Source organism: Nyctereutes procyonoides, unplaced genomic scaffold, assembly GCF_905146905.1.
Source record: "Nyctereutes procyonoides isolate TBG_1078 unplaced genomic scaffold, NYPRO_anot_genome, whole genome shotgun sequence".
Classification (NCBI taxonomy): domain Eukaryota; kingdom Metazoa; phylum Chordata; class Mammalia; order Carnivora; family Canidae; genus Nyctereutes; species Nyctereutes procyonoides.
The window spans coordinates 40,698,071-40,720,372 of NW_026575126.1; the positions used below are offsets into that span (position 1 = coordinate 40,698,071).

Sequence of the window (22,302 nt, forward strand, 5' to 3'; positions counted from 1 at the left end):
CCTTTCGTGTATCACCCAACAGTTCATAAGCACCTATTCTGCGTCTGTTCCTGTAAGTCATGAGTACCTATTATGTGTGCATTCATGCAACCATCATAAGCTCCATCTATGTATCCATTTGCCCAAAATATCATAAGCATTTTCTGTGTCATGAGAGCAGGAACTCTGTGTCCATTTATGCAACAGCCAGGAGCACCTACTATATGTACAATCGCTTAACATGTAAGGAGCACCTACCCTGTATTCATCAGTGCAAAATGTCTTGAGCACCTACTAGGTGCAAAGCGCGGTGCCAGGAGATGAGGATGCTGCATGATCAAGACCCGCCGGCTTCAGGCGCTGGCGGGGGACAGCGGCAGCAGATGCACCCGGAGTCAGATGCCTCACCTACCAGAGGATGCTCTTCCTCTCCTGCACTCCTCGAGGCCAACTGTGAACCAAGATTTGCCACCCGACCGCAGAGAAGGTAACTGGGCAGGGGCTCCAGCTTGGCCCAAACGAGACACACCAGAACGCGAGTCTGGATCAACGTCGGGAGGGAAAAGACAGCTTAGGGGGGTGCGGGGCTTTCGCCCTCGCCGGCACCCACTCCTTCCAGGTCCTAACGGCGGGCGCCGCGCAGGGGCGCGGAGGGGGCGCGGAGGGTCGGGGCGCGACCGAGGATCCCCAGCGCTCGGGCTGGGGACGCAGGTAGTCCCAACCGCTAGGACCAAGACTAGGGCCGAGCGGAAGCCCGGACCGCTCCCGGCCGGACTTCGTCCTGCCCGTCCCGAGGGCACGGGGGGTGGGGGGGCGGGGGGACCAGCCCGGCTTGGGACGCGAGGGAGGGGCTCCCGTCCGGGCTCGAACCCCGGCTTGCGCCTCCCCGAATCCCGAGCCGGGGCCTCTGCCCGCCGGGCGCTGCCCGCGCGTTCCTGGAACTGGGCTGGGCGGAGAAATCAGGGCCTGCGGAGAGGCATTCCTGCCGCCCTCCCCGCCGCCCGGGGCTGCGGGGGGCCTGGCCAAGGTGACCCCGCGGGGGGGGAGGCGAGGGGCCTCCGCCCCCTCGGCCGCAGCGACCTCCTCCATCTTCCCCGTCTCCGGGGCTCTTCCTCTGGGCCCGCCCGCCCCGCCCGCCCCCTCCCCGGGCTTCCCCGAGGGCGGGACATCCCTCCCCCGCGCCCCCGCCCCCCCAGGCCACCTCCGGGCGGTGTCCCAGCGCTGCCCTCCGGCCGGGGGCGGGGCCGCGCGGGGGTGGGGGGCGCGGGGATGGGGCCCCGGGGGACGCCCGCCGCTCGCCGCGGCCCCGCCGCCCTCGCTGCCTCCCTTCCCCCGGCCCCGCGCCGGCTCCCGGCCGCCCCCTCCCCCGACGCGCAGGCCCCGCCTGGCAGCTGGCGCCCCGGGCCTGGGGCCGCCGCGGCGAGAGGGGTTTGCAGGGAGGGCGGGCGCGAGGGAGCCAGCGGGGGAGGGAGGAGGGAGCGAGGCCGCCCCCCGCGCCCCTCCTCCTCCCCCTCCTCCGAGGCTCGCCCGGCCCTCCTCCCGCCGCCTCCCTCCTCCCTCCTCCTCCCTCTCCAAGACATCCCCGCACGGCCCGGCCGCCGCGGCCACCTTCCCTGCCGGAGCTGCAGATGTGGCGGAGTGGCCGGGCGCCGGGCGGCCGAGCCAGGGGAGCCCGCGCCGCGTGAGCCTCGCGCCCCGGCGCCCGCCCGCCCCGCCCCCCCCCCCGCTCGCGCCCCCGCCGCCCCCCGACCGCCGGAGCCCGCAGCCCGGAGCCCGCCGACCCCGCCGCCGAGGTAGGAAGCTCCGGGGCGTCGCGCCGTGGGGCCGGGACCCGGCTGGCGGGGCGCGGGGGCGCGGGGGCGCGGGGGGCGCGGGCCCCGAGGGTCTCCTCCGCCGCCCGCGTCCGCGCCTCGCCTCGCCCCGGGCCATTGTGAGCCCTCGCCGGGGCCCCCGCGCTCGCTCCCTCGCTCGCTGGGCTCGCGCGCTCCCTCCCTCGCCGGCACCCGGCCGCGTCCCCTCCGCGTCTCCGTCTTTCTCCTCCCTCCTTCCCTCCCTCCGTCCGGAGGCCGGGCCGAGCCGCGGCCGGGCCCGGGGCGGGAGCAAACTTCGGCGGGGAAGTTGGGCGGCCGCGGAGGGGGCGCGCTGCGGGCCGGGAGGGGCCCCGGAGCCTGGGCACGAAGTTGTCTGGGGCGCCGGGCAGCCGCCCCTTCCCACGGCTGCGCCGGGCTGTTTCCAGGACGGGGTTTGGAAGGTGTCTCCTCCCTCGTCCGGGAAAGTCTCCCTCCTGCTGCCCCGGGCTAGCCCGGGCCCTTCCTGGGCGGGGGGGGGGGGGGGGAGGGAGGGAGGCGTCCCTGGGGGTCGGGACGGGGGGGGGGGCGTTGCTGCGCGGTCAGGACCGGGAGCCGGAGGCCGGGCTGGCACTTGTCCGTCCACTGCTGTCTGCGGGGAAGCAGAAGAACCCGGCCAAGTGAAGGGGGCAGGGGACCTGGCGGCCCGCAGGAGGGTCTGGAGGAGTGGGGGAGGGGTGAGGCAGGTGCATCCCGAGGGAGGGAGATGCCGGCACCCGGCTTCCCGCAGGCCCCCTGGATCAGGGCTGGAATCTAGGCTGGCACCTGGAGGCCCTGGCACACTGCCCTGGTGGGTCGGGTCCTCGGGCCACAGCAGGGCAGCATGCTGCCCGTCCGCCTGTCCAGGAGGGCCCGCCTGGCCTGGCCCCCCGGGGCAGTGATGGTGGCAGGGATCCTGGCCCTGCCCTGGGGCCTGGGAAGCGGGAAGGGATCCTGGGAGGAGCCCTGGGCCCCCAGCCATCACAGCCCAGGATCTTGGCTCTGAAGGGAACGCTTGACACTGAGGGGGCAGCCAGGCCAGCCGGGGACCTGGCCAAGGCCTGAGCTCTCGTGGCTCTCGGTCTAGGCCAGGGCCAGGGCCCGAGCTGTGGGCTTTCGAGGCAGCCTTCCTGAGGGTCTTCCAGCCCCGAGGGAAGCTGGGGCCGAGCTGATGCTAGAGACCCGCAGGAGACACCCTGCCCCCTCAGGGGCTTCCTCAGTTCCCAAGCTCAGGGAAGGAGAAACTGGCCGCTTCCTTCTGCCCACCCACCCAGCCCTCTCCAAGCCCCACTCCCGGTGCCACAGCGCCACAGCTGTTCCAGCCCAGCCCACACATCCCTCCCCGTGACCTCGGAGCCTTCCCCCTCTGCTCCTCCTTCTCCCCTCTGGGCCTGGGCTGGGCCTCCCAGCTGGCCCTGGCCCACTCTGGGGGAGGGGCTGCACCTGGGGAGCCCTTCCCAGGACACCTCTTCCAAGCTCCAGCCCTGCCCGTTTTACAGCCCACCTCCAGCTCTCCTTGGCCCTGTCTGCAAGCAGCCAAGGAGGAGGCAGTGTCAGGGCGTTGGGGCACAGTGTATGGGGGTTGGGGACCCCTTGGAAGCAGCCCTGTTTTCCTTAGCTCCTTACCCTCCCCCTCCTTTCCGGAGCTGCCATTAGCGCCGACCCTCTGACCCCCAGAGCCTGCCCGCCCTTCCCTGTCTGTGACCTTTGACCTTTGGTGTTAAATCCCTCCAGCTGGGGCTCTTCGGCCCCTGAGTGACCCTGGCCTAGGTCCCCTGGGGGGCCTCTCCCTTCTCCTGGCTCTCTACACAGGGACACCTGCCAGTCCCTCCCTCACTGATGGGGAGGGGGTGCCCCAGGAAGCCAGACAGTGAGTCACCCCACTTCCAGGCACCACTACTTTTAGAGTCCGTGGCTTTGGGGGATTCACAAGAGCCAGGCCACAGCCTGGAGGGTAACTGGGAAAAGCCCCTGGCCTGGGAATCTGATGTCTTAGATTTGAGTTTGGGCCAGCCCACCAACTCCCAGGGGTCCTTGGGCCAGCTCCCCACCCCCCCATCACCCCACCCCTTCCTGGGTCTCAGTTTCCTCTTCCATAAAACCAAGAGGTCAGACAAGGTGAGCTTCCCGAGTTGGAGTCTGTGACAAGACTTGTTGGGGGGGGGTGCGCTGAGAAGTGGGGTCAGGCCAACAAAAGCCAACTCTCAATTATCCGTGGGTGGAGCCAGTATGAATAACTGGATGCCACAGACATCCCAAAACCTCATTTCAAACAATCGTGTGAACCGCGTCCCCCCAAAGCTTTTGTTGTTTCTAAAAAGCCAGCTGCGAATGGGTAGCCACAGCCATGTCTTGTGCCTGGGCTCCCCTCGCTGGGAGTGCCCTCAGAGGGCAGACTGGCCTGCGGGAACACAAAGCCCTGCCAGGGCCCCTCCTGGGGGCCTGGGCCAGCACCCCTCTCACCCCACCTTACAGCCCCCACCCCCCCTTCCCTGGCCTGGCCTTGGCCCCAGGCGGTGGGAGTGTCTCCTGCCACCTAATCCTCCCAGGGTCTGAACTGGGGTCTGAACTGCGGTACAGGAGGAAGAATGTGTTTTCCTGACAACATTTTCCCATGTGCATTTTCATCCACCCTGACTTGCCTGGAATCCCACTTGTGCGAGGGGGTGGGGATGGGTGCTGTGCAGAGTTGGGGGCAATCCCAGGATGAGGGAGAGTGGCGACAGCTGTGCCTGGGGACCAGATGTTGGGGCTGGGGCCTGCAGTTGAGCTCTTCGGGAGGCGTCGGGGTGGGGCCCTGGTGCTGGGAGGCGCCCTGGGGTTTGGTGGGGGAGATGGCTGCTCCTGGCTCTCCTCTTGGGCACCGGATGACCCCCCCCCCCAGGTTATGTACCAGGGGAGCCTGTGGAGGCCCCTCACCCAAGCAGGGAGTTCGGCTTGTAGTGGAGAGGCCCCAAGCTGGGTGGAATAGGGGGAAAGTTCTCTTCAGGGCTGCAGAGAAGCCTCCCTCTATTCAGGATTATTATTATTTTTTAAATTTTTATTTTTTTATGATAGTCACACACACAGAGAGAGAGAAAGAGGCAGAGACACAGGCAGAGAGAGAAGCAGGCTCCATGCACCGGCAGCCCGACGTGGGATTCGATCCGGGGTCTCCAGAATCACGCCCTGGGCCAAAGGCAGGCGCCAAACCGCTGCGCCACCCAGGGATCCCTCTATTCAGGATTATTATTGTCGTTTTATATTTCACACAGATGACCGAGGCCAGGGGGTGACTGGCGGAAGGTGCCGGCTGGTCCCCCCTTCACCCAGAGTTGGGGAGGATCCCTGGCTGGTGAGGTCAGGGCAGCCAGAAAGGTGTGCGGCCCAGACGTGTGCCGGGGTGGCACCTCTCTGAGATGGGATCTGCACATCTGCCCCAGTGGCTTCTAAGGTGGCCGCCTCAGCGCCACCCTGGTGCATTCAGGTGTGGCTGGGGGCGGGGATGCGGCATTGTGCACCTCTGGTAGGACCTCTGGCGCTTTGCTGACCAGCCAGGGTTGAAGCTTTGCTGCTGGGACAGGAAAGGATGTGCTGCGGGGGTTTCTGTGTATGGGCGCAGCCTGGAGCACAGAGACCCTGGTCTCTCTCCTGCCTCTGGCTCAGCTCTGGAAACCCCTGCTGTCTCTCCAACTAATAAGAATGCCAGCTTAGGCCCCTAGGAAGGCAGGGATAGGGTGCCAATGTTGGTCAGGGGATGGAACAGCCTGGGGAACAGCCTGATTTTTTCGACTCCCCGAAAAAATCAGCACACTGCCTTCAGTGGCCCAGGGAACTTTGCAGGTGTTGACATCTGTCACCTGAAATTGTCACATCAGCCCTGTGAGGAAGATCCATTGATCACTGTTGACAAATGAAGAAACTAAAGCCTTAGGATGGGGCAGGACCAGTGGGCATCTGGGCCCAAGTTCCTGGGTGTGCTCTGGCTGGGGGGCTGGGGGGTGCTATCTGGTGGCCAGTTTCCCACCTGGTTTAAGAAGGGATCCTGCTCTTGAGGGGAACCCAAGGTGGCCCTAGCAGCTGTGTACACGGGGCCCCCAAGCCTCCACCCTTTCTGGTACTGATCCTTCTGGCCTTGGCTCCAGACTGCTCCACGGGGAGGTGAGGCCTGGCCCAGGTCTGCGGGGGTCCCTGGCCCTTCTTCCCATTGCAGCTATGGTGCTGTGGAACCCTCCCAGGGGAGCTCTGGGGGCCTCTACGGAGCCTGACCTGCCATCCTGGCCAGGACGCTTCTCTCCACGCTCCCTCAGGCCGTGCAGGGCAGAGGCGTGGAGCTCTGGCCTTCCTCTCCTCTCCCTCCCAGATGGGATGGAGGGTTCTGGTGAACTGGTGGTCAGACTCGGAGGAGCCTGGGGGGCACAGAGATATGAAGTGATTCCAGTGTTGGGGGGGGGACTTTCTATCTGCTCCAGATGCCCCTGGTGGGGGTTGGGCAGAGGGATTGAGAATCTTCTAGAGCTGTGACTGGGGGTCGGGGGAGAGGCTGGGGCTTCCTCAGGCCCTTTGTCTTCGAGGCCTGAGAAGCCAGGTAGTACCCGCCACAGGGAGGGCCCCACTATGGAGCGTGCGACATGTGTGTGCACACGTACTCCTGCCTTGGCAGATGGCTGCCCGGGAGGGGACTGACCCAGCCCTGGGCCCCCTCCTCCAGTCACGGCCAAGGGCGGGTGGGAGGCTTCAGAGGCCCCAGGAGGCTGCAGACCTGCCTGAGTCAGCCCTGGGAAAGCAGTCCTGCACAGCTGATAGAGGGTCGCGTCTCCTTTACACAGACGCACACACAGTCTAGTGCCCCCTAGGACCCTAGAAGTAAGGAGGCGGCTGGTGGGGACAGGCGGGGGGTGGGGGTGGCGGCGACACTGAAGGTTGGAGACTCAAGGGCTCCGCTTGGGGTCACTTGGGGTCAGGGAGGGACAGAGAGGGACCAGAGCCTAAGGCAGTCTGGCCCTGGCCCCTGAAACGTCAGTTCAACCTGGGAATCCCCTCAGCTCCACTATTGCCAGCCCTGCATCCACCGCAGGCCCCCCCTCCACCCCAGGCCCTGCATCCACCTCAGGCCCCCCCATCCACCGCAGGCCCTGTATCCATCCCAGGCCCGGCATCCACTGCAGGCCCCCCATCCACCGCAGGCCCTGCGTCCACCCCAAGCCCCCCATCCACCCCAGGCCCCCATCTGCACAGGCACCACATCTACCTCAGGCCCCCCCCATCTATCCCAGGCCCCCCATCTGCCCCAGGCCCCCCATCAGCCCCAGGTCTCACATCCACCCCAGGCCCCCCATCCACCCCAGGCCGGCCCCCCCATCCACCGCAGGCCCTACATGCACTGCAGGGGCAGGAGGGCAGGATGGCCTCACACTGGGCCCTGATGTGGGGGCAGCTGCGTCTGGAGAAGCCTCTCTCTGTCCCTTCGCCCCATCAGCCAGCTGGATCTGGCTGGCAAGTCTCGGCCTGCCTGAGCCCTTTCTCCCCTGGGCCGCTGCCTCCTGCATCCGGAGCCCCCATCCCCCAGCCCCACACTTTGAGGCTGACTGACCCTGAGCTATGATGTCTCTGCCCCTGGGCTGTGGGGCCCTCCATTGTCCTGCCTGTTCTAAAGCTCTGCCTGCAGCCTGCCCCCCCAGCACCCCCCCCCCCCCAGCACGGCTGGCTGTTTGCCTGCCAGCCCCACCCTCCTCCAGGCAGGGACTGCAGCACCACCTTAGGACACCTAGTGGTCACCCTGCTTGGTCCTTTGGACCATGGGCCCCAAGGGCCTGAAGCAGGCCAGGCCTGGCAGGGCCCTACCCAGTGGCTGTTAACTTTTGGCTTTGGAGATTGCCCCTAGCTTCTAGATTTGCTTTGCTGCTGAATTGGAGAAGGAGGGGAGGGGCACGGGAGGGGGGGGGCAGGGAGAAAGGGCTGCAGGCAGGGGGTAGTGGGGGGCTGGGGGTGGAGTCCAGAGTTCCTGGGCCTGGTTGCTGGCTGTTCTGGGGTGGGCTCTGCGCCACGCTGGGCGGGCATGGCAGGACAGAAGCTGGGGGAACTGGGCCCTGCCAGTCATCCCATCTGAACCAGGGCAACAGTGGCCACCTCATCCTCGTCCAGGTCTCCTCCTGGGTCCTTTGCAGGGGAAGAGACCTCTGTGTCAAGGCCCAGGCCCTGCCTCTCACCTTGACCTTGGGCAAGCCACTTCTTTCTTTGGGCCTCAGTCCCTCCATACCTACCCACCTCACCTGGCTGCTGGGTATCCCAAATGGATTTATTCATTCAACCAACACACACTGAGTGCCAGGTTTTCCTTTTCTCAGGAAAAGCAGAGAGGGCAGGTGCGATGGTGCTGTTCAGGGAGCGGTTAGGGTCCTCAAGCTCCAGGCTACTTTAGGCCAGTGCTTCCCTTTCCTGGGTGGGGAAACTTCCCTTTCCCGGGTGGGGAAACTGCTTGGCCCACATCAGACTGTGGTGGGCCAGGTTCTGACTCAGAGCCCCCAGCACTTTGCATCACTGCGCAGGTCCTGCTAGTGGAAGGAGTTAGCACAGCGTGGGGGCCGTGGGAAATAGTGCAGTGGTCTGCTCCACGAGGACTTCACCTGCTCCAGGACTCCCTTCTTGGAGTGAGGCTCTAAATGCCAGGTGCAGGGGTAAGTGCCAGGGCCAAAGACAGGTGTGGGGGGCAGTGCGCATGGCACTCTGTGTGTAGGGCTGGGCACCCAAGGTACATTCAGGAGCTGGTGACATGATGGTACGAGTGAGGACTTGGACCCTGGATGAGTGTGGCAGGCAGCACAGGCCCCTGCAGGGCTGGGAACACTGTTCTCGGCAGCCTGGGGACAGAAGCAGGTCCTCTGCTCGGCTGTCAGGCCCCTGGAAGAACAGCCCATGCGTGGCTGCAAGAGTCTGAGGCCCAGGAGGGTGAATCAGGGAAGACTTGCTGCGGGAAGGGGTAGGAGGGGAATGGCAGCTGGAGGAGAATATGGGAATGTGGAAGGTTGTGCACCGGGACCTGGCACCCATGAGTGAGCATCGGGCTCATGGGAGAAGGAGGATCCTGAGAAAGGAGGTGCTGCAGGGGAGCGCTTGAGGCCTGGGGCCTGTGGGCTGGAAAGGGAGAGGATGCTTTCTGTGTAAAGCACTCCATGGCTCCCAGTGCCCTCCAGGCCCTGGCCCAGCCTCTCTCTTGGGCCGCAGTCCAGGCCTCTACAGCATTGGGCCCAGAAAGAGTGTGGGCCTTGGAACCTGGTAGTGAACCCCAGACGTGCTACTTACAAAGCTCTGTGACCTTGGTGGGTGACTGAACCTCTCTCAACCTCCATCTCCCCCTCTGGAAAATGGAGAGGCTAGCACCTAATTTGCAGGGCTGTGAGGATGGATGGAGATGGTGAGCCGGAGGCAGACTGGCCTGTCTGGCCTGCAGAGCAAGTTAGGACCTAATGCCCCAGCGCTTCATCCCATGTCTCCCTGCTTAGGAGCAGCCCTCCCCAGCCCTCCTGCTCTTGTTCCCCCACCGAGGTCTGGGCGCCTTTCATCCTCACTCATCTGTGGGCCCCCAGGATGGAGTGGGGTGGAGGGCCTGCTGCTGGAATGCATAACTGAGCGATGGGGTAAATGAGGCCGAGGGAGGGAAGGGCCAAAGTCCAGAGCCCGCCTTGCCAGCCTCTGCTCAGAATTGGCAGGTGCTGTCCAGGGCCTGCTGCTTGTCCCAGGGCAGTGGGAGGGCTGGCCATGGCAAAAGCCCCCAGGACCCAGGGAGGTACTCACAGGGTTGTCTTAGAGCTGGACTTGGTTGGGAAAATGCAGTGTTTCCTTCACTTTGGGGCCCGGGCCTCATCCCTGCTGCTCCTCGTAACTGATGGGTCCCAGAGCCTGATGCTGGTCACATGCTGTGTCCTGTGTGTATGCTGTTGGGGCACAGGTGTGCCTGTATGTCGGGCTGCAGTGAGTGCCCATTTGCGTCCTGTGGGATACTGGCCATTGCCTGTGGTGGCCCCAGAGAGTTCTGGCACAGTGCCCAGCCCTGACTGTCCACCATGAGTGGCAGTGCTGCCTAGCAGGGCCCAGCCTGCTCCCGCCGAGGCCTCAGTGGGTGTGTGTCCCTGTCTGGCTCCCCACAGCCCTGCGCCAGCTCCTCCCCGGGATCTGGGCAGCCTGGGCCCGGCCCTTCCCTTCCCAGTCCGAGGGCGGGCGTGGGGGCTGCTTGGCGGGCTTGCCTCTGGCTAAGGCCCAGGTGCAGGCAGTGCTCATAGCCCCACGCACCACCTCTCCCCCTGCACCCCCCAAGCAGGCTGGGCAGACAGGAAAATACCAGACATAGTTGTGCAAAGGTGGCTGCAGGCAGGCAGGCAGCAGGGGGTGGAGGCCCTTGAGATGGGGTCCTGGAAGCCACCGGCCTGAGGGAGGCTTCTGTGCCAGGCTGGCCCCTGCAGCTGGACAGACATGCACATCTGTGTGAGTATGCATGTGTGGGCCGGGCCCATGAGTGAGTCGCTCTTCCCTACCCTCACTGTCCCCCACCCCAGCCTGGTGGCATTGGTGAAGCCAGGACTGGTGAGGGGGTGGGCACAGGGGCGGGGAAGCCAGCTTTGAGCCTCTCAGCTTCAGCACTGCTGAAGTATCTGGGTGACCTGGGGAGGCCAAGGGATTGCATGGGGCACCCCCCCCCCCCCAGGGTCAGGAACCAGAATCCTCAGTCTACTAGTTGCCAGCATCTCCTGCATGCCAGGCACTGGCCTGCCTCTCCCTGTGGGATGTCCCGGGTCCCTACCTTGCCGGTGAGCTGACACCTGACAACTTATGTGGTACCTGTTTGTGACTAAGGCTCACAGGGGCCACAGGGACCCCATCTGAGGCCCCACAGCCTCGGCCGGAGCGCAGGGGACTGGGAGCAGCTAGCCTGGCCCTGGCAGCGCTATCTAAACATGCCTGAGTGAGGTTTGGCACCCACTGCTATTCAGGTGCTGCCCGGCTGAGGGCTTTCCTGAGGCCCCCACAGCTGAGCACAGAGAGCTTGGCCCTGGCTGGGTCACCTGGGGCGCTGGCGCTCCTACCTGGGTGGGGTCTGCCCTCCCACGGGAATCTGGGGAGGCCCCCCAGGGCTGGCTGAGGGCCCATCTGGGATGGGGGAGGGAGGGGCCTGCCTGCTGAGAGGTTCCCAGGGAAGGCGAACCCCTCGGGCTTCCAGGAAGTGCGGCCTGCCCTGGCCCCTCTCCTCTCTCCTGGGACCCGCTGGGGCTGGGCGAGGCCTCAGGATAAGCCCCTCCCCTGGGTCCGGGAGGAGGCCTGCTTCTCCCAGGGCTGCTCGGGCCTCCAGGGCCTCCCTCCTTCTCTTCGAGCAGTTGGACCCTGGAAGGTGGCTTGGGTCAGCTGTGGCCACTGCACAGGACAGCTGATGCCTGAGGCTCTCTGAGGGGCACAAGCTTGTTTAGTTGTACCTTAAAATGAAGGCCGGGCGCGCTCAGGTGACGGTGAGACTGTGTTGTCTGTGGACACGGGAGGCCAGTCACCCCACAGAGCTGTCCTTACAGCTCCAGACTAGCCAAGGCTGGACGGTTCAGTGATGGTGACAGTTAATTCAACAAGGGTGACCAGGACCTACTACGTGCCCAGCATTGTTTCAGTTGCTGAATATGACATAATAATGGGAAACATTAAGAAATCACTGGATGTGTGCGTCACTAGCCAAAACCCAAGGAGGGGTTCTCATTACTATTACCATCATCCCATTTTCGAGGTGAGGACAGTGAGGCGGGGAGGTGACTTGCCCTGTCACTTGGGCAGGAAGTAGCAGAGCGGTGGTCTGACCCGCACTTGGGCCTGCCTGCTCAGGGGGGTGGGGGGTGCTGAGAGGGTGAGGTCTCCCCTGCCCAGCCCCTGCCGCTGGGCTGCCAGGAGGGTGGAGCCCTTGGCCAGAGCAGGGAGGGAGCCGCAGCAGTTCCCAGGAATGTGGGGCCGTTTGCTTTGGCAGCGTATCTGCCCTGGGCTCTCCAAGCCTCCCTGTGCCGCCCCCCCCCCCCCCCCCCCCCCCCCCCCGCCATAGCTCGCCCCTCCAGCGCCCACCCACCGCCTGCCGCCCCTCCTAGGCTCTGTACCTAACACCCACAAACCCCTGGGAAGGGATGGGGTGCTAGGCGGGAGGGCTTTTGCCCTCCCCTCCGCACACATCCATGGGCACAGAGGGTCTGGTGAGCCTGGCTTCTGGACTCACCTGGGCTTGCAATCTAGGTCTGCCTCAGACAAGCTGCGTGACCCTGGACAGGTCACTTAACCTCCCTGAGCTGCAGTGATTACATCTGTAAGATGGGGGGGCCCGGCACCTGCCTTCACAGGTGCTCGCTCTTCCCCTGGCTGTCAGCAGCTGGCTGTTGGTCCTGTTGTGGGGTGATGTGCGCCCAGGGCTTCCAGTGGGCTTGCTGCCCGCCCGGCCCTCAGTGTCCCCAGCTTTGGGAAGTGCATGTTGTTTGCGATGATCCCAAAGCAGCACAGGGGAGGCTGGGGACATGCTTCCCGCTCCGTGTGGGATCAGGAAGGCCACTGGGCTTCCAGAGGTGCATCCCGAGCTGTTGTCCCCGGGTCCTAGGCCAAAAGGGCCACGGCTGACCGAGAAAGGGCAGTTTGGGGACTACGGGGCAATCAGGGGTGTCCCTCCCCCCCACCTTACAGGGCGCTGGCCCGCCTCTGAGGGTGGGTATGCCCAGGCGCCCCCTCCGCGCTCCGCAGAGCGGAGTCCAGCCCACCGCAAGCCTGGTGAGCCCGAGCCTCAGTTTCCCCATGTGTACGGCCATGGCAAGGGCGGGCTGCGCTCCCAGGAGTGCCCCGGGCAGCGGCGCCCCGACACCCCCACTCGGTGCGCGCCGCGGGTGGGCTCCCAGGTGGGCGGGGCGGGGGTGCTCGCAGCGGCTGCACAATAGCGGCCATTGTCTGGGCCGGCGGCGGGGGTGCGGCCCACCCTCGGGGTGACCCCCGCCCCCGGGAGGCCGCGGCCCGCCGGTGGTCCCCGCGCCGCCCCGCTTCCTCCCGCTCCCCGGGCTCTAATTAGTTCCTTTCGCAGCTGGAGCGGCGGCTGGCGACCACCTCAGCGCCGCCTCCCGCCCCCCCCCCCCCCCCCCCGCCCCCGCCCGCCCTCCGGGTCCCCTGCCCCGCCCCCCGCCTGGGTGCTGGCCCGGCCGCCTCCCGAGGGGGCCCCCCCGCTGCGCCGCCGAGCCCGGGACGGTGCCACCCTGGCGGTCGCCCGCCCCCCTCCTCGGCCCCAGAACAAAGAGCAGAGCCCCAGTTCAGAACCAGCGTCTGCAGGCTGGGGGAGGGGGAAGGGGGGAGTGGAAGGAGCCGCCTCGAGGTCGGCCAAGGTCGGGACAGGGGAGGTCACAGGGGGTCTTCCCCTTGCTGTGGGGCCACCTTTGGGAGGACGCGCCTGGGTGGGGCCCGTCCTGGGGTTGGGGATGCTGAGAGCTGTGCGCCTTTGGGGGTGGCTTCTTTCTCCTTTCCCGGGAGTAGGGGGGTGGGGGCTGGGCCTCTGGACTGGGTTCTGGCTTCCATCCCAATGAAGCTCTGCCTCCCTGGGCAGAACCTAGTGACAGGAAGTGTGGGGGGGCTCTCTGGGGACTGGACCTGCTGGTTAAGGGGGGCGCCGGAGTCCCCACTCCCACCTGGGCACTGTGCCTGCCCCACCCTGGTTAACACACTCCTTTTTTGCAGGCCTCCCTAATTGTGGGTGGATGCAGGTCTCCTGCACATCTCCAGAACAAGATAACAGGGTCTAGGGATCCTCCCCGGACCCCTTCTGGCTTAGGGCAGAAGGGCAGATGCCAAAAAGGCTGTTACCTGGGCAGGGCTGCCAATCACAGGGTCAGTTTAAATTCCCAGTCCCCAAACCATCTTGCTACATGGTCCGGTTGGGGGTGGGGGAATGGAGGCTGTGGGGAGGCCTGTGGCCCTAGGCCAGCTGAAGGACCAGGCCACCAGCCCTTCCTGGCTCCTGAATTCTTAATCAGCATAAATATTTACTTCCTTCCTCCCCTTCCAGGCTCCCAGCACAGAGGAGCTTCAGGGAGGTTGGACTGGGCCTGTGTCTAAAAATAAACAGGTAGAGGGATAGGCAGACAGACAGACATAAGGGGAGGGGGGTCAGGCGGAGGGCAACTCCCTGTCCAGCCAGAGGGAGAGTGGAAGGGCCCAAGGTCCATCCATCACTGTTACCCACCCACCTGCCCACCTTGGGTCTGGAGCTCCTAAAGGACCAGGTGGCAGCCTGATGGGCATCTCTGGCCCATGCGTGGCCTGGGGGGCAAATCCAAACGGATCTGACTGCTCCTACCTAATGCAGTTTAACTGGGGCAAGTCAGGTCACAGATGGGGTCCCACGACCAAGTGTAGCTGTCCCTCCTTGGGCTCCTAGAGTTGCCATGTAGCTGGTAGGGTCTTGGAATGTCCTAGAAGCAGAGGGTCCTAATTTAGGTAGGGGACTGCCTTGTGTCCCCGTGTGCTTGGAGGGTCTTGGCAGAAGTAGAGCTTTTCAGGGGAGATGGATGAGCCAGGACCTGGCACCAGAGAAAACTGTTTAAAGTTGCTGAGGTACGTGGCCGGGAAAAAAGATGAGTAGGGCCATAAAGGCTGTCCTGCTCCTTCCAGCTCCGTGAAGCAGTTCTGCACACGGGTGGGCATCTCTGGTTCCCACGGGGGGAGAGAGAGGTGTGCATGTGTGCGCACAGCTGAAATGTGTGGTCATGTACCATGTGGCGGTTACAGGGATGTTCTGTATTAAGTTATGAAAATGTGGAAAGAATGGTGAATGACGTGGAGTGTCTCATAGTTTTGGCTTGTTTAGCGGATAGATTTTTGGGGTATAATCACCCCAATTAGCAAACACAAGGATACACTTTGACCACATGTGGAAGAATTGCCCCTGGAAAAACTTTTGAGTTTGGAATACAGCGTTGACCTTGCTTGCTCTCGGGTCATTTGTATGTGAAGAAAATCACGCCATTGAGAAGTTCTAAGGGATGGTGAAAATACCAGTGTGAGAACTTCTAATAAAAGAGTATCATCACCACTAAAAAAAATGATGTATGGTATATATTTTATTAACCACCCAGCAGAGCTGGTTCACTTCCCTCCAACCCTGTCCCTGGCTGGCCTGGCTGCACCACAGTCCCCAGCTGCCCCCTTGTGGTGGCTCAGAGCCCTCTGGCTCCATGGGCCTATCAGCACCTCTCTTCAGCACCTCCCCTGGGAGCAAGGGCATCTGTCTGCACCCCCATCCCTTGGGCCAGGCTCTGCACACCTTGCCTGAGACAGGCTCTCAGCTGCCTTCCCTTGGAGGTGACCACAGCTGCCCAGGAGCCCCGACACCAGCAGCACTTGTGATCAGTAGCTGAGAACCACTAGTGGCTTCCTTGGAGGATACCCGCTCTTGGCCTGGTTCTGGGCCCTCAGGCTCAAGCTGGGCATGTGATTCTGGGCACCACTTTCCACTCGGTCAGAAATGACATTTGGGACTTCACTGACCAACTCCAGGGAGGTCTGGCCTTCAACTGGTAGCTCTGCCACTTCTTAGCTCTGTGACCTGAGGCAGTGTCTCTAAAAATCAGTTTTCATGGCAAAATGGACCCTCTGAGCTTTGCCTCCAGAACTGACTTGAAGGTAGTGAAGATAGAAGCTCTCAGTAGGTGGCTGGCACTCATGCGACCTGGGGCCAGAGCCACTTGGAAGGTCCCCCTTCCCAGGGAGACAGCCTTCAGGCTGCTGCACATCCACACCTCCCTCCCCTGGCGGCTTCAGGGGCTGCAGCAGGAGAAGCCTGAGGCCACGGTGTCACAGCACAGCTCTTGTCCTCCCCCAGGTTCCTGCCTGAATACCAGCTTGGGAACTCCCCACTGCCCGCAGCCACCTCCAGCGCAGCCCCCCATCACCATGCACTCCTTGGACGAGCCGCTCGACCTGAAGCTGAGCATCACCAAGCTCCGGGCGGCGAGAGAAAAGCGGGAGAGGACGCTGAGTGTGGTCCGGCATCGAGCTCTGCACAGGGAGCTTGGCCTGGTGGATGACAGCCCCACGCCAGGCTCCCCAGGCTCTCCGCCCTCAGGTACAGCACCCCTGGTGGGGCTGGGGCTCCCAGGCCCCGATGGAGCCATGGCAATGGGAAGAACGTCTGGGGTGTATCCCCCAGGACGTAACCAGGCCCCTCACGGCTTTCAGCTTAGAGCTCTGTCCCTTTATTCTCCATCTCTGGAGGGGACATTGTCCCCGGGGGGAGGCAGCTGCCCAGTTCATGAAGCTGGCACAGCAGAGCCAGGATTCAAACCAGGCCTCTGAGAAGACATGGAGGAGCTAGTAAGGGGGAGCAGGCAGCTCACAAGCAGTGACAAAGGCCCTGTGACCCACCTCCTGGGCTTCAAGGCAGCACAGCCAGTCAGTCAGGTCCGGGGAGACTGGGGACCAAGCCCAGCAAGTGCTTCTCAGGGGGTGCTTGGGGCTCAGGACATCTGCTCTGCTTCCTTGGACCCTGAAAACCAGACCTCCATGTCTGAGCTAGAGGGCTCTGGAAGCAGCCTGGCCCAAACCCCTCATGTTACACAGGGAGCAGTGAGGCAGGAAGGGGCCCAGGAGGAGTCAGAAAGGTCCCTACCTGCCAGTGTGACAGTGAGCCAGGAGCCTGGCTTCCAATTCCTGCTCACTGGGTACTTTCCACTTCTGGTCTTAACCAACGGCTGACCTCTCGTGGCAGCAAAAGTCACATTGGTCAGCTGTGCAGGTGGCTGCTCAGATGCTTGGGGTCCCGGGGTGGTTTGGGGTGTGGCTCCCAGGGTCACAGGAGGGTGGTTCAGAGGACTCAGCTCCAGCGTCCCTGAATAGTGCTTCTCCCTTAGGCTTCCTGCTGAACCCCAAGTTCCCTGAGAAGGTCGAGGGACGCTTTTCGGCAGCACCTCTGGTGGACCTCAGCTTGTCACCGCCATCTGGGCTGGATTCTCCCAATGGCAGCAGCTCGCTGTCCCCCGAGCGCCAGGGCAATGGGGACCTGCCTGCAGTGCCCAGTGCCCCGGTAAGGAGGGTGTGAGGGTTCTGGAAGAGGTGCATTGGTTTTCTGGAAAGGACCACAAACTAGGTGGCTTAGGACAACAGAAAGGTATTATTCCGTCAGTCCTGGGTGCTGAAGCCTGAAGCAAGGTTGTGCTCTGTCCCAAGGCTCTGGGCAAGATTATTCCCTCACTTCTTTCCAGCTTCTGTTGGCTCTCAGTGTTCCCTGACTTGTAGCTGTGTCACTTCAACCTCTGCCTCTGGTGTCACCTGCCTTCTTCCCTCTCTTGTGTGTCTCTGAGTTCAAATCTCCCTTTCTCTTATGAAGACATCCATCACTGGATTTAGTGCCCCCCAATCCAGTATGACCAGGGGTGGGGGGCAGAGGGAGAGGGAGAGAGAGAATCTTAAGCAGGATCTAGGCCCAGGGTGGAGCCGAAGCCGGGTTTGATCTCCCGACCCTGCCATCATGCCCTGAGCTGAAATCAAGAGTCAGACTCTTAACCGACGGAGCCACCCAGGTGCCCCGAGTATGACTTCTTAACTTGACTACATCTGCAAAGACCCTATTTCCAACTAAGGTCACACCCACAGGTACAGGGACATATGACCCTGGGGGCCGACTCAACCTGCCACAGAAGGAGACACAGGGGGTCTGGGTGCGCTGGCCCGGGTGGGAGCACTGACAGCTCTGCCCTTCCCGTCTTCCCCAGGACTTCCAGCCACTGCGCTATCTGGATGGCGTCCCAAGTTCCTTCCAGTTCTTCCTGCCTCTGGGCTCCGGGGGGGCCCTGCACCTGCCTGCTTCCTCCTTCCTCACCGCCCCCAAGGACAAGTGCCTCTCGCCAGAGCTACCCCTGCCCAAACAGCTGGTGTGTCGCTGGGCCAAGGTGAGTGGGGGGGCGGGGGCTGGGGCTGGGGCTGGGGCCAGGGCGGCCCCATGTAGACCCAGAACTCTCCCCGGCCCCACAGTGTAACCAGCTCTTTGAGCTCCTGCAAGACCTGGTGGATCACGTCAACGATTACCACGTCAAGCCTGAGAAGGACGCAGGGTACTGCTGTCACTGGGAGGGCTGTGCCCGCCATGGCCGAGGCTTCAACGCCAGGTGAGGGAGGGTGGGTGAGAGGGGGGCGGGGGGAAGGGGCTCGGGTGTCAGGCGAGCTGAGCCGAGCTCCCCTGTGCCCTCCCTGGAGCAGGTACAAGATGCTCATCCATATCCGCACACACACCAATGAGAAGCCGCACCGCTGCCCCACCTGCAGCAAGAGCTTCTCACGCCTGGAAAATCTGAAGATCCACAACCGGTCGCACACAGGTGAGGAGCTGGGCTGGAGGGCGGGGGCTGGGCGGCTGGGCATCCTGCGCATCCAAGGAGGCGGCGGAGGGGAGGGGGGCAGTCTCATTGCTTAGCAGTCCTGTTCCAAGTGCCACTCCTGGCTGAAGCCTCTCCTGTGGGTGCGACCCTCGACATCCACCCCTGGAGCACTCAGCACTCAGCATGTGATCGTCCACGTGCTGCCACCTGGGAGGTAGTGTGTGCTTGCTCCTCACCGGGCTCCAGCACACCGTGGGGCCGGCACTGGTGAACAGAGCCACACACCTAATTTTAAATTTACTAATTGCAAAAAAAAATTTTTAATTAAAAAAAATTCTAATTGCCACATTTAAAAAAAAAGGATAAAGGGATAGGTGAAATGAATTGTAATGAAATATTTTCTTGAATCCGATATATTAAAAAAAACTATCAATGAGACGCTGGAATTATTTTGTACAAAGTTGTGGAGTCACAACCCGGTGCGTATTTTTCCCCTCGCTCACAGCCCATCTCTGTTTGGGCCAGCCGCACTTCAAAGGCTCAGGGCTGCGAGTGGCCATTTCGTGGACCCAGAGGTGTTCTGCTGAGCCAGGACCAAATACAGCACAGGGCACCGTCTCGCGGGGGTGACCTGGGCCGCCTCCCAGTGGGTCTTCCCGGGAGTACACACGCAGATTTGTGGGTTGAAGCGGTCACGTCATCCAGAAATTAAAGCACAGGACGGAGGCCGGAGGCACACAGGGCTGGCTTCTGTGGCTGCGCCCCGTCGTCCCCACCCGGGATCAGATCTTGTGCCGGGTGCTGGGGACACCGTCCCCCACATCAGACAGTCCGCGCTCTCGGGGAGGTCTCGGTGTCGGGTGGGGGGCCTGGGGCTGCCCGGCGTGTGGGTGGGGGTTAGGACACTGGGCTTGGGAGAGGCACCTCACGCCGCCCCGCCCCGCAGGTGAGAAGCCCTACGTCTGCCCCTACGAGGGCTGCAATAAGCGCTACTCCAACTCCAGCGACCGCTTCAAGCATACGCGCACCCACTATGTGGACAAGCCCTACTACTGCAAGATGCCCGGCTGCCACAAGCGCTACACGGACCCCAGCTCGCTGCGCAAGCACATCAAGGCCCACGGCCACTTCGTGTCTCATGAGCAGCAAGAGCTCCTGCAACTGCGGCCGCCCCCCAAACCACCACTGCCCACCCCTGATGGCAGCCCCTATGTCAGCGGAGCCCAGATCATCATCCCCAACCCTGCTGCCCTTTTCGGAGGCCCAGGCCTGCCCGGCCTGCCCCTCCCCCTGGCCCCTGGCCCCCTTGACCTCAGTGCCCTGGCCTGTGGCAACGGTGGGGGCGGTGGGGGTGCAGGGGGCATGGGCCCCGGGCTGCCGGGCCCCGTCTTGCCCCTCAATCTGGCCAAGAACCCGCTGCTGCCCTCACCCTTTGGGGCTGGTGGACTGGGCCTGCCGGTGGTCTCCCTCCTCGCTGGCTCCGCTGGCGGCAAGGCTGAGGGGGAGAAGGGGCGTGGGGCAGTGCCCACCAGGTCTCTGGGCATGGAGGGCCGCAAGACCCCCCTTGAGAGGACGGAGAGCAGCCGCTCCCGGCCAAGCCCCGACGGACTGTCCCTGCTGCCCGGCACCGTGCTGGACCTGTCCACGGGCGTCAACTCCGCGGCCAGCAGCCCAGAAGCGCTCACTCCTGGCTGGGTGGTCATCCCGCCAGGCTCCGTGCTGCTCAAGCCGGCCGTGGTGAACTGACCGCCCAGCGGACAGCTACCTGCGGCCCTGCCCCTGACGAACGGAAAGTCTTCTGCGAAATAGCAATAATGTCCTCCTGCCCCCGGGGCCTGGGTGGCTGTGTCCCCCCCCTGCCCCCCGGTGGTCCCAGCCCCAGACAAAGCTGGGCAGCAAGGATGGTGCTAGAAGGTCATTGGTGGTGTCCCAGGCTCCGGAGGGGGAACTGGCCCTGCCAGCCAGGGAGGGCTGTGCTCCCGGGTGCTGAGGCCTTGCTCACCTCTGGCCCCCCCCCCCTCGGTCCCCCAGGCCGCCCACCCTGGTGCCTCCCTCATTCAGTCGCCAGCCTGGGTCGGTGACCCTCCCTCCCTGCCTTGCCCACCTGCTAGGCCTGTCCCCGTCCTGCCTAGCCTCTCTGGGCCCCTGCTCTGGGGGCTTCTTGGACCCCTTTCCCTCTGGCCCACCCTCCAGAGGGAGAGCAAGACAGACGCAGGCAAAGCCACAGGAAGAAGCCACCATATCCCTATGACAAGGTGCCTCCAACCTCAGAGAGGGAGGCCCGCTCTGCCAGCTGCCCCTCACCACTAGCCCGTCCAAAACCAGCCAGCACTACCTGAGGGTTGGCCCCTTCTCTGGGCTGGGTGCTCTCCAAAGCGAGGGGATTGCTGACCACTCCCCTGCCCCTTCCCTGCTGGGCCTCCTCCCTCTGCTTTCAGGGAGCCCTGAGTGAGGAGGCCAGACGCGAGGACCCTGGGCCCTCATTTGGCTCAGGGAACGGTGGGGCAGGGCCTGGCCTGGGGCAGTGCTACTCAGCACAAGGGACTCTGGAGGCTCGCAGGGCTTCAGTAGGTGGGAGGCTGGCTGGGGACAATCCCAGGCTGGGGCACAGCTCCCATTCTGGGGGTGCCAAGTCACAGCCGGCACATGGGGGAAGGTAGGGCTCCAGGTCAGTGCTGGGTTTGCGAGCTTTCCAGAGGCCACAAACTGAAAACCCTGGGCTTGGGGGTGGTGAAGCCACGGGAGGGCCCCTCTGTTGGGAAGGGGGGAAGAGGAAGGAACCCAGGGTTTACGACATGGCTGTTTCCTTTGGCTTTTCCTAACTAAGCCTCTGTCCTAGAGGTGTCCCCACCCCCCACAGGGCATGGGCCGGAATAAGCTAAGGATGCTGGTGTTCCACTGCCCCATCCTGTCAGGCCCGGGGGGCCTCAGCATAGGCACACCCCCACCCTTGCTGTTCCCTCTGGAGGTGGCCTGGCAGTCAGGACTTTTGGCTCCACAGCCACATGACCAAGCACTCCATTTCCCCTGCTGTAGAACAGGGAGCTGCAGGCCAGTAGTGGTGGCGGCAGCAGCCCAGCAGCTCCAGGGTCTCCCAGCTGCTCCTCTGAGCAGCTCTGCAGACTCCACCGTTTCCTGGACCGCCCTTCTGTCCTAGAGGGGTCACCCTGACCCGGCCTGCCCTGACAGGGCCTGGCAGTGCTGGCTCTGCCCCTTGAAGGGGCTGTGAGTGAAGCAGGAGGGAGCTGGTCTCCTTTCTTCGGGCCCCCCAGGACCCAGGCCTTAAGTCCCCAGTTGGGGGTGAGGGCTTTGAGACTCAAGCCCAGGGAGCAGAGGAACAGGGCACTGAAAGGTGACATTAGCTCAGCATGTGACTTGGTGACAGACCAGGCTCGAGAGGGCTGGTGTACGTGTTGTTGTTGTGGGTTTGTTGTTGCACATTCCAGGATATCAGTATTTTAACAGGTTCTAAGTGCCTTTCTATTGTAGCTTATGTTTTTCCTCCTCTTGGCTCCATTGCTGTTAGCATAGAGTTTAAAAAAAAAAAAAAAGATAAGCTAATGACTATAACAATATATTCCTCCATGTGAGAGGAAGTTTATAAAGAAACAATAAAAGTGAGTTGCAAAGATGGTTTCTGTCTTGGCTGTGCCATGAGCGGAGCCGCCCTTCTTGAGAACGCTGACTGCCCCGTGCCTGGTTTGGGTCAGCACGGGCCCTGTTCTGGGGCTTCCTTCCAACCCTGTGGATGCCACAACGGCCAGACCTGCTCCTGGGAGCTGGGAGGGAGCAGGTCCTGAGGGCACTGAGATGGAAGATTCTGGATGAAGCATCATGGCTCCGGGTCCTCATCCTGCCACCACCTGCTGTGACTTCGGTGAGCATCTCACTTCTGGGGGAGACACAACTCCCTGGCCTCAGTCCAACCAGAGTCTGGCAAAGGCTTCTCTTTCCCGGCGTCACTGGAACATTCCACCCAGATTCCAGAGATGCTGGACTGAAACCCAGCTCAAGGAGAGGTGGCCTGTGACAGAGCCAGGGGCCCAGGGCTCTGTACCCAGAGGGAAGGGCAAGGGCAAGTCTGAGGATGGTGATGCTGGAGGGGCCTGGAGCTGGCGCCCTAACAACAGGAGTGGCCATGTCTGGTACGTGACAGCTCA

General features: G+C 63.2%; 2 protein-coding genes across 3 annotated transcripts in view; one reads left to right on the forward strand and one right to left on the reverse strand.

Annotated features, from left to right (window-relative positions):
- The first annotated feature begins 1,706 nt into the window (after positions 1-1,706).
- GLIS2 (GLIS family zinc finger 2) lies at positions 1,707-21,773 on the forward strand. Of its 2 annotated transcripts, none has more exons than XM_055340771.1 (7): positions 1,707-1,772; positions 15,652-15,894; positions 16,679-16,851; positions 17,540-17,716; positions 17,799-17,932; positions 18,021-18,142; positions 19,089-21,773. In XM_055340771.1, exons 2-7 carry the CDS (start codon positions 15,723-15,725, stop codon positions 19,886-19,888), a joined length of 1,578 nt encoding a protein of 525 aa, XP_055196746.1. In that variant the 5' UTR covers positions 1,707-1,772; positions 15,652-15,722; the 3' UTR covers positions 19,889-21,773. The 2 variants fall into 2 exon arrangements, with proteins under 2 accessions (XP_055196746.1, XP_055196747.1); XM_055340772.1 differs by having other exon boundaries at positions 18,024-18,142.
- Positions 21,701-22,302, reverse strand: part of CORO7 (coronin 7) — a 66,963-nt gene continuing 66,361 nt past the window's right edge. Inside the window, exon 32 of the mRNA XM_055340763.1 lies at positions 21,701-22,034. The gene's annotated coding sequence lies outside the window, so the exon portion shown is untranslated. The remainder of the gene's footprint in view (positions 22,035-22,302) is intronic.

Coding starts and splice junctions, on each gene's coding strand:
- GLIS2 (XM_055340771.1), top strand. CDS start 15,723: ATGCACTCCTTGGACGAGCCGCTCGACCTGAAGCTGAGCATCACCAAG. Junction 17,717..17,798: donor TGGTGTGTCGCTGGGCCAAG/GTGAGTGGGGGG, acceptor CCGGCCCCACAG/TGTAACCAGCTCTTTGAGCT. Junction 18,143..19,088: donor CCACAACCGGTCGCACACAG/GTGAGGAGCTGG, acceptor CCCGCCCCGCAG/GTGAGAAGCCCTACGTCTGC.